The 10559-nt window shown below is 49.5% G+C and overlaps 1 protein-coding gene across 1 annotated transcript in view; it reads right to left on the bottom strand.

The window, feature by feature from the left end:
* The window catches only part of STX2 (syntaxin 2), a 23283-nt gene extending 19346 nt beyond the window's left edge, over nucleotides 1-3937 (bottom strand). The window contains exon 1 of the mRNA XM_012657655.1: nucleotides 3869-3937. Coding sequence (XP_012513109.1) covers nucleotides 3869-3889 — 21 coding nt within the window. The 5' untranslated portion in view covers nucleotides 3890-3937. The remainder of the gene's footprint in view (nucleotides 1-3868) is intronic.
* Between the last annotated feature and the right edge of the window lie 6622 nt (nucleotides 3938-10559).

The following is a 10559-nucleotide window of genomic DNA, read 5'->3' as shown; positions in this document are numbered from 1 at the left end:
TAAAAGCAAGCACAGTTACAGAAGCAAATGGCATTAGTTAAAATCAAAGAGAACACATTTTTCTAATCTAAAACAGTTTCTGTTCCACACAAAACAAAGTACATTCTCCTACTATCAATTCCTGCCCTTCAGCGGGAGACAGGGCAGGGAGGCGGCCCCTGGAGCAAGACGCCACGCTGCGCCGCTCCCTCCCACAGCAATCGCAGACCCTGGCGCGTCGCGGCACGCGTCCACACCCTAACCTGGAGCCCGAGGATGCGCCACCTCGCAGCGCAAAGGGACGCTGCAGACGGGATGAGGTTCAGAGTCCCGCGATGGGGATCGCCCCGATTACCTGGGGGTGCTGAGTGTGCCGCAGCGCCCTTCTAAAACGCAGCCAAGAGGATCCACGTCAGAAAGCAGAGAGGAGATACGGAGAACGGCGGCGGATGCCGTGCCGTGAAGACGGAGGAAGGGGCGAGCCAAGAACACAGGTGGCCTCTAGAAGCCTCTAGAACCTCTGAGAGACGAGGGAGACCCCCCCCACCCCCCCAGCCAGAGCACAGCCCGTCAGGGTTTACATGACTCATTTCAGACTTCCGGCCTCTGGAACTGAGATAATAAATACGTGCTGTTTTAAGCCACAATGTCTGTGATAACTTGTTATACCAGCAATAGGAAACCAATACACGTGTTCACATGTATAACACATCTTTATGAAAAAAAAAATTTTCCCCCAAAATCAGTGCAAATAGGAGCGGTGATTTACAAATTTTATAAATCTAATTTCTAGCTTAATTGAAGGCATCTTGATTCTCATGTATCCTTCTGTGTTTAGTGTGTTGTCCCCGAGACACTCCACCATGGCATGTTCTTGAGAGAGGCAGAGTGGAAAGGTAAACGGTCCCTTACTATTATTACGAAAACAGTTTTGATGTGATCCACTTGGAAGGGTCTCAGGGACCCCCAGGGACCCTGGTCCAAGCCTCAGACCACATGTGGAAAATCAAAGCATTAAAGGATAGTCTAACACAGAATTCTGCTCTTAGAAACAACTATTCCATGAGGCCTGGGTGTTATTTCCATTTACATACAGTTTCTGTAGAACTTTATATAATTCACATACTTTCAATTTTATCAATCACGTAAAGACAACACATACAATAAAACTGATTATTTTAAAACTGCTGCTATTTCATTATGAAGCTTTAAGCACAAGTAACGGTACTCTGGTTTCAGGACACAGATCTACATTTCATTTTGCCATCATTAAAGTATCATTTCCAAAGTAGTTCTGTGGCACACTGAACGTCGGAAAGTAGAAACAACAGTATTTTACCTCTTGGGGAGTTCTGCAACACGTACCATTGATAATTCTAGCAGAAGCCCCAGTGAGGTTCCGGAAGACAGAACTTGCTGGGCTCACTCAGCACCAAGAGAGAAGCACAACAATGGTGACAGCCACCATTTACGCCCGTGACTTACAAGACACAGGGGCTCTTTCTCTCCGTTATAAATCATCTTTACAAAAAGGAGACTCCCTGGCCACCCTTCGGAGCACGATTTTAGCCTTTAACCAAACACTGGTCATGTACAAAACCCATTTCTTCTGCAACGTTCTATGATAGTGAAGATCCGAAGGCCATTTTTCTAAAACTGAGTTTATATTAGCAAACATCATTTCCTTCTCTATTTGTCTAAGAAGTCATTTCACAGAAGTTAACTGCAAAATAAATTGACTATTTAAGAAACGAAGCCTTGAGCTTAAGTTAGAATCCAAATGAGGTCAATAAGAAGGCTGTTTTGTACATATCCCTGAAACACCAACAGCAAAGGTGGGTTAACACCAGACAGACAGAGACTACCACTTAGTAGCACCCAGTGAATTACTACATGGAATTTTTCTATTAAATACACAACACGGCTGGGCATGGTGGCTTCACGTCTGTGATGCCAGTGCTTTGGTTGGCTGAGATGGGAGGATGGCTTAAGCCCAGGAGTTTAAGACCAGCCTGGGCAACATATTGAGACCCCATCTCTACAATCAATTAATAAATAAAACATTTAATGGTAGGAGATTCTTTAAAATAAGAAATAAATTTTTGGCTGGGCGTGGTGGCTCACGCCTGTAATCCTAGCACTCTGGGAGGCCGAAGCAGGCAGATCGTTTGAGCTCAGGAGTTCCAGACCAGTCTGAGCAAGAGCGAGACCCCATCTCTACTAAAAATAAATAGAAATTAGCTGGACAACTAAAAGTATATATATATAAAATTAGCTGGGCATGGTGGCGCATGCCTGTAGTGCCAGCTACTCGGGAGGCTGAGGCAGGAGGATCGCTTGAGCCAGGAGTTTGAGGTTGCCGTTAGCTAGCCTGACACCACGGCACTCTAGCCCGGGCAACACAGTGAGACTCTGGCTCAAAAAAAGAAAGGAAGAAAGAAATTTTTACGAGAAAGTTGCACGGAAGAGTTAAGCAACCAGGTAGGGGTAAAATCTGCACAATAATCATCTGACAAAGCTATTAGGGCAGCTAAAGACAAAAAAAATATAAAAACAGTTTCATTTCCAAGAAGTTAAATCAGGAAATCCAGTATCTTAACTTCTTTATGCCTTAAAATAAGTTCTTGTACCTAACAATTTAATCTCATTGGGAGCTAACAAATACTTGAAAACCAATAATTAGGCTTACATTAGACATTCCAGATTTTGTGGTTAAATTTGAAAAACTGATAACTTTTAGTATATTCTGAATAACATATTACATATTTTCAAATCCATGCACGGATAGACCAGTTCAGACTTTGGACCGAGCTATTCGATAGATTCGGTGCACTCAAAACGAGTCCTGTCAAATACACTGGACATGTGTTTCTTTCCTTCATGTTTAACAATCAAAGTATGTGTCCTATGACTCCATTTCAAACATCTGAAATTATGCAGCATGAGACCCAGTATTTCTCAGGTCTGAGAATTTACACAGGGCCTAAGCCTGGGAGCAGCACTGGGGAGGTCAGAGGGCAGGCAATGGCACTGGGGAAGACCGCCACGGCAAACCTGCAGGATGGAGGCACCCTGAGCTCACACCTCAGCCGCCGGCCACACCCACAGCGGCCCTGGCAGGGCAGAGCTTCCACCCATCCGTATCAGAAAGTTTTCCGCGTTTCCAAACACCATCACTGGATGATCATTCGCGACTTGCCTGCCGAGAGGTCTTACCCAGGAGCAAGCATGTAACCGCTCAATCAAAGAGTCTGGAAGATCCACCCATGAGCTTTCTGCTCCATGCGCTCCCTCTGGGGCTCACTCCTGCCTGTGCAGGTCCAGCGGGAGCAGCAGCGCCCATGGGAGTCACGCACACTGACCCCAGCGGCACCCGAGGCCAGGCTCAACCTCTGCCGCCAGGACCACCCCTTCCTCAAGGACCTGGGAGCCCTCAGTCCCGAGAAACCGCTGGGCTGGCGGTGAGAACTTCTAAAACATCTATGGAGGGGTGTGGCAGGCTCTCCGGAGGCAGCCTGCAGGGGAGGAAGTGCCGTCTAGAAGCACCGGCTACCCGTCACAGGGCAGCCTGCCTGGCAAGCACCCCTCCCCACGCGCACGAGCCTCCTCGTCCCGTTCCGGGAGCAGCGGGTTCCGCCGCACTCGATGCCCACGACCCCACCATCCGCACCCGGTGCCCTCCCAGGCTGGTATGAGGAACGGCGATTTGCATTTTTCTCAGTACGACCAATGTTTTGATAATGCTCATCACTCCAGAGAATTTACATGATTCAAACAGCAACCTGTAAAAGTATTTTAGTATTATTTCAAATATGACAGATGCACACTTACGCTAATACGGCTACCTGTAACGATAAGGTCTGTGACTGGGTTCATGCAACGCTCTCACCTGGTGGAAGAAATCCTCCATAAAATGGTCCTTCTCAACAACAACAGCTGTGTCTCCATCATCATTTTTCCTACACTAAAATGGAAAATACAAAAAGTAAAATTCAGATTTTTGAAATTTTTACGTAGGCACAAATAGTGAACTGAAAGACAAAACAATTCAGTACCCGCGAGATCTCAACTCACTAGAGCAGCGGTCCCCAGCCTTTTTGGCACCAGGGACCGGTTTCACGGAAGACAATTTTTCCACAGACGGGGGGCGGGGCGCGAAGAGCTCTGCAGCCCGGTCCCTAACCAGCGCGGTGCGCGGTACGGGACTGTAACAAACCGGCAGCGCACCGCTATCCAGGGCGGTTGAACTGTGCGACGCTTTCAATACAGCAGCTAAAGCTCGGCGGGGCAGGGCAGGAGCCCCGGAGAGAAACAAGGTTTGCATTTCTCAGAACCATCTTTCATTGCACTATGTGAGTCAATATAACACAGCCAGTTTTATCTTCCAAAAGTGAAACTGGGCCGGGCACGCTGGCCCACTAGGCAGGAGGATCCCTTGAGGTCAGGAGTTCGAGACCAGCCTGAGCAAGAGAGAGACCTCGTCTTTACCAAAAATAGAAAAATTAGGCGGGTGTGGTGTTGCACGCTTGTGATTCCAGCCACTCGGGAGGCTGAGGCAGGAGGATCGCTTGAGCCCGGGAGTGTGAGGTCGCTGTGAGCTACGATGGCACCCTGCACTCTACGGCAGCAGAGTGAAACTGTCTCCAAAAAAAAAAAGTGAAGCTGTTTGTGTTGCATATTTCCTATAAAGATTAAAAACACTGACATCACTAGTTAACTTTTCTAGGGTAATAGTTGTCAAATAACTTTCACATATATTAGCTGGCAGTCCTCCTTTTTTCCTAAGTGAGGAACTCCCCGTCACACATGCACTAATAGTCGATAAACACTTCAGTAAGGAAAGACGTCTTAAAGACCTTAATAGGTAAAACTGAGGACAGCAACTGCAGTGACCGCCGGCAAGAGCCAGAAGGACGCTGGTGTTTGGAAATCTGTTTACGAGCACATGCGGTGGTGAGGAACGAGGAGATACATCAGGACCAATTCTCTCACTGCAGTTGCACCGGAACCTCGGGGGCTGGTTGAAGGAGAGCCTGGCCCCACCCAGGTGGCCGGCTCAGCGGGCGGGAGGGACAGAACCTGCATTTTAAGGAGCTGCAGGCCATGCCCGGAACCAGCCCAGGAACCCCACTTCACAACCATCCTTCCAGGCAGTCAAAATAATTTAACAGGGAAAAGCCTAACTAGGAGGAAAGAAATTTTTGTCCATGGCTACTGGGAGAGGAAACAATAAAATGACCCCTGGGGAACTGACCCCTAATGCATGCGTCAAAGCCTTGAGAGCAGCCTCCGCAGTGAGACCCAACCTGCCAGGAGGCGCCATCCTAAAGCGTCTCCCCAGGGACAGCCCAACTGCAAACTCACAAGGCCAGGTGGCAATGACCCTCGGGACCTCCATGATCCTTCCCCAAGCCTCAAGCACAGCGTTACTGGTCTACAAACCACCAACACTCGGAAACAAAATTCTACTCAAACTTAGCTAAGAAAAATCTGAGAACTTAACCAGCGTGCTAAGAATGCACAACAAATCTTTCCTGTCTACCGCCCAGGACGCTCACCGAGGCAAAACCAATTTGGCCTAAAATCAACCACACTGACTCTGTCACCCTCTCCGGCCCAGGGCCTCCTGGGTGCAGATAAGACAACCGGCAGCCAAGGTGGGGGGGGGGGATATGCTGCCCCGAGATAGACGAGCTCGCTCGCCCACCGGCCCATGACCAAACCCACACTTCACAGAACAGTTCCCTTTATTAAACGGATCTGTTCTGTGAAATTTGGATCCAGCCAGAAGGCCACATGTGGCCCCAAGGCCGCAGGCTCCCCAGCCGGGTCTGAAGGGAGGGAGCCAGGCGGTGGCCCCTCAGAGCTGTCAGCTGCACATTCTGTCGCACGGACTCCCGGGCACCCCCTCTAAGTGGTCTTCCCAGGAGCCCTGGGTGACACTGAGCCACCAGGCTGCTCTCACCTGACAGCGGGGGCTGAGTGGGACGCCCGGAGCTACGGAGCCTGCTCCTGACTGTGTGTCTGTGCTGTGCTGACAGGCGAGGGCTGCGGGTGCAAGTCCTACCCCAGCACCTCGGCGTGTGACCCGTTTCGGGGAAGAGGGTCGTTTGCAGGGAAGGATCCTCCCCTACAGGCTGCAGAGAGGGCCCGCGACTCCGCCTCGGACTTCCAGCCTCAAGAACTTGGAGGAAATAAATGTTGTTTGAAACCACCCAGTCTGTGGCCTTCGTCACGGCAGTCCCAGGACACTGGCCCACCGCGCGAGGGCTGAAGCGATCGGCACAGCCTTCCTTTCATCAAGACATGGACCCCGCGCTCCTTTGGCAGCAAAACAGCATGCCTAGGAGGAGCAGCACGGTATCGGGAACCCAAGACCCGCCGCCCCCTCACCAGCAGCCTCTGGCCCAAGAAACAGGTGCCCGTCCCACCTCCTTCAGGGTCGGAGGGTGGGACACCAGTTTGGAAAGGAGGCACTCTTTTTTTTTTTTTTGAGACAGAGTCTCACTGTGTTGCCCGGGCTAGAGTGCCACGGCATCATCCTCGCTCACAGCAACCTCAAACTCCTGAGCTCAAGCGATCCTCTTGCCTCAGCCTCCCAGAGAGCTAGGATTACAGGCGTGAGCCACCGCGCCCGGCCAGGAGGCACTCTTTTCACAGGGAGTACACAGACCCATAAAAGCTTTTAAAATTGTTTCCAGTCCACAGTCTCACTTCTAAGCAAAGCAGCCTTGAAGACAAAACAGCAACCAACTAACAAGCAACAGAAACTGACATTAAAGTGAAACACACAGACTCCAACACTCTTCTCCGCACACGTCACCCTTTTAGGAAAACAAAGATCCACTCGTGGGTGCCGCGTGCTGGTGCCCAGGGGCTGCAGGAAGCACTTCAGGGCGTTATCGTTAGCGCAGTCAGTCCTCCTAACAACCCCCGCGTGTGGTATGTGCCATTCTATTTCACACATGAGAACGCAGACTCCACGGTTACGGAACGTGCCCAGGGTTGCAGAGCTACGGGGCAGCCAGTAGCTGCAGCCAGCCCGTTTGGCTGTGCAAAGCTCCTGCCTGAACCGCTGTACTACGCTGACCCTCTGAAAAACACTAAGAGCTGGCTGGGGCGATTTAAAACACTTTAAACGCCTTCCAATTTTTATGATCCCATTTTGCCGGTGAGGAGGCTGAAATGCCGATCGGACTCCAAACGCCCTGCTCTTAACAGCGCTCAACACGCCCTGCTCCTCCAGGAGGAGGAGCTCAGCTGCAACGCCCTGCCCGCCCCGCCCTGGCCGTCCTCTCCTAGAGGTTCCCTCCTCCACCCCGGGCTCCCCCAGCTTGCCCCCTCCCTGTCTCTAAACACTCACTTGGGCATGGGTTTCACTGTTTCCCTGTGCGTATCTGTCTTCTCAACTGTGGGGTCTCAGAAGACACAGGGCCAGGAATGACAGAGTGAAACATCACGCAAGTGGTTACCTGACTGTGAATTGGACCACACGAGCCCGGGGTGGGAGAAGAAGGTCAGCGAGTGTGTCTGAGACCCTGCTGGGGACTGGCCTGGGGCCCGGAGTCCAGGGAGATGGGACACGCCCCCCCTGCCCCGTGAGTGACCGCATGGCTCTCGGCATCTCACGTCTCGCGGCTCTGAACCCACTCTAGGATCAGAGACTCCCCAATGCTGTGTGTTTTCCTTTGTATTATGGAAAACTGCAAACACATACAAAAGTAGAATGGTATGTCCATCGCCCAGGCTCCGTGATGATCCAGCCACAGCCTGTCCTGTCCCAGCTGCACACCCACAACTTCCCTCCCTACACCCCAGGGCCATCTTGAGGCAAATCCCACACTTGTGTGTACGACACAGCGGGGAGCCCAAGCTGCTTCGCCTGCCGCCCCAGGAGAGAGGCTGTGCCCGTCTCGACACTCGGCAGAAACGGTCTCCAACGCCGCACTCTCCCCGAGGAAAGCAAGTTGTTTTCTCATCATAAGTGTCCCATTCTGTACAACTGCGCTGCACACAGTGACATGAATAAACAACTAGAGAAGCTCAGTCCCTCCTCAACTCTCTGAGATCCATGTTATGCACCATTTTTGTCCATAAAGTCAGTCACTTGCCGGTAAAAAATTTCTCTACCTGCAGACCAAGAACGAGTCGCGTGACTAGAGATATATTTCCTCTAATGTCCTGTTTCTTATTCTTATTTTTAAGCCTTTATATTTCTCATTTCTACCTGGAATTCTCAAAACTATTAGATATTAGGAAGCAGACCCAATAATACTCTTTTCCCCTTCATAAGAAAAAATTACTACCAATAACAGTGATATTTTTGGCTTTATGCCTAAGCTACATTACTCCTGTCTTAGGTGAACACCGGTGTTCAATCCTTCCTGCTGAGATTAATACGAGTACAACAGCCATGTTTATGACAGCAATTATGGTAAATGCCAGAACGATCTATGGCAAACATTTACTAAAAGCACGGGGAATATTCTCCAGTGTGACGTACTTGACTTCCAAAATGTCAAAGAGCAGGATAAATATTCAAATAAGTGTTAAGGGAATTATCCTTAAAGGTAGCATTATAGTAAAAAAAAAAAAAGAAAACCAATTTTCCCTATGTGAACACTATTGTCAGGAATGGGCAGCAAGAAGCTTCCTGGTTTAGACACGATTTAACAGAAATGAATAATCTGTCATTGGAATTTTCATCACTTAGAATTCAACAGAAGGCCAAGGCGAGAGGATCCCTTGAGTGGAGGAATTTGAGACCAGCCTGAGTAAGCGCCAGATCCTGTCTCTACAAAAAAAAAAAAACAGAAAAATTAGCTGGGCGTGATGGCACGTGGCTGTAGTCCCAGCTACTCGGGAGGCTGAGGCGGGAGGATCACTAGAGCCTTAGCTTTGACGCTGCAGTAAGTTGTGATGACCCCACTGCACTCTAGTCGGGGCAACAGGGAGAGACTCTGTCTCAAAAATAAATAAATAAAACAAAACCAAATAGAATTCAACAGAAGCTGAATTATCACAAATGAGTAATAATTACCAAATATTGACTTTACCTATGAAAAACACCAGCCATTTAGAAACACGGCTGCGAACAGACATGCGACTACTCCAAGAACTACTTGGATAGGACTCATTTCCTGAGGAGGGGATTAAACTTATATTTGGTAACTTTAAGATAAATTTTTAAATATTAAAAGTTGTTAAACTTTAAGTATGTCAAATTCAATTTTGACTATTTTATACTAGGGAGAAGGCTGCTTTTATAACTTCCTGAAAACATAAAAGCTAATAAATTTTGCCAGCGCTTGTTAAGTACGTAGCATTCCTCCCTCCCACCTTCTCCCAGAGCTTGCTAAGGAAGCTTGGTAAGCTAGGGGCACTGAAAGATAATCTACAGAGTGAGATAACGCAACAGGAATTTACTGTTTAACATGATGGTCTGTGCGCTGCCAGGAAGGTCCAAATATTTGACCATTAATAAAGAGGGAAGGAAAGAAAAATCCCGATGAAGAAACTTCCCTGGAATGAGTACAAACATAACTCCCATGATCCTAAGGATGAATTCACTGCCTTTCTCAGAGTTCCTCATCCGACCCACAGAACACAGATAATGATTTAAGATAATGATTTAAGTGGCTATTCTATTTTGCCACGCGTAGCACATAACAGCTCCACTCTAGGAGCAAGGAGAGATGGCAACTCATCACACGGGGTGGATGCCTCAGGGCAGCGGTCTTAGCACCGCTGGTCTGAGGCTGCCAGCAATTCACGGGGCAGACGCTGTATCTGTGGCCTGGAAACACAAAACAGTGAACACTCAGCACAAATTAGTGCCTGTTATTGTTTAAAAAAAAAAAAGTCATAACTACTGCTGTTGGCGTAAAATCGTTTCATCCCTTACACGCTCTATAAACACCCACTAGAGTTGGGGTCTCACCGTACCCCCTTTACACACGTAGAATGCATCTAAAATTGTACCGCTTTTAAGCAAACTGCTTTCCTCTTGCTAGAGTAAACGGTCACTTGCTGTTCCATCCGCTGAGTACTGGCGCGCTCTACCAGCTGGGCGTGTTAGGTGTGTTCAGAGTAAACACACACAGTCCTAGATCCCAAAGCAAACTGTTTTCTGGGGAAACGTAAGACACGAGCTGTTGTTTGGGGCTCAGCCCATCCCAAGCATCCAGCACTGCAAGGCGCCCACATTTCGCACGGATCTGTTGACTCCTACCTGGTGCGGGATGCTGTGTCAGGCCCTAGGGATGAAGCAGAGAGCAAGAGGACCCAGCCCTGCCCCCAGGGCATGACGCCTCTGGGGCTGACCCCACGGGGCGGGGCGGACGACAGTTAGACCAGTGACCTCTGTTTGGGATAAGCGCTGGGCCAAGAATCGGACAGGGCGAAGAGGGAGCTCCGCGCAGATGTCAGCCCGGGCAGCAGCAAGCCCCGCTCGGGAAGGGGTCAGGGCCCGGCGCTTTCCCCTTCCCGGTGACTCCAGGCCAACTGTCTACACTCTCCAAAACTCCGGGTCCCCAGCTGCTGAATCCGCGAGGTCAAGGGTCAGGGAAGCCTCCGAGACT

Source organism: Propithecus coquereli, unplaced genomic scaffold (assembly GCF_000956105.1).
Source record: "Propithecus coquereli isolate 6110/MARCELLA unplaced genomic scaffold, Pcoq_1.0 Scaffold556, whole genome shotgun sequence".
NCBI lineage: Eukaryota > Metazoa > Chordata > Mammalia > Primates > Indriidae > Propithecus > Propithecus coquereli.
The sequence above is the reverse complement of the archived record's forward strand: the minus strand, read 5'-3'. Positions and strand labels throughout refer to the sequence as shown.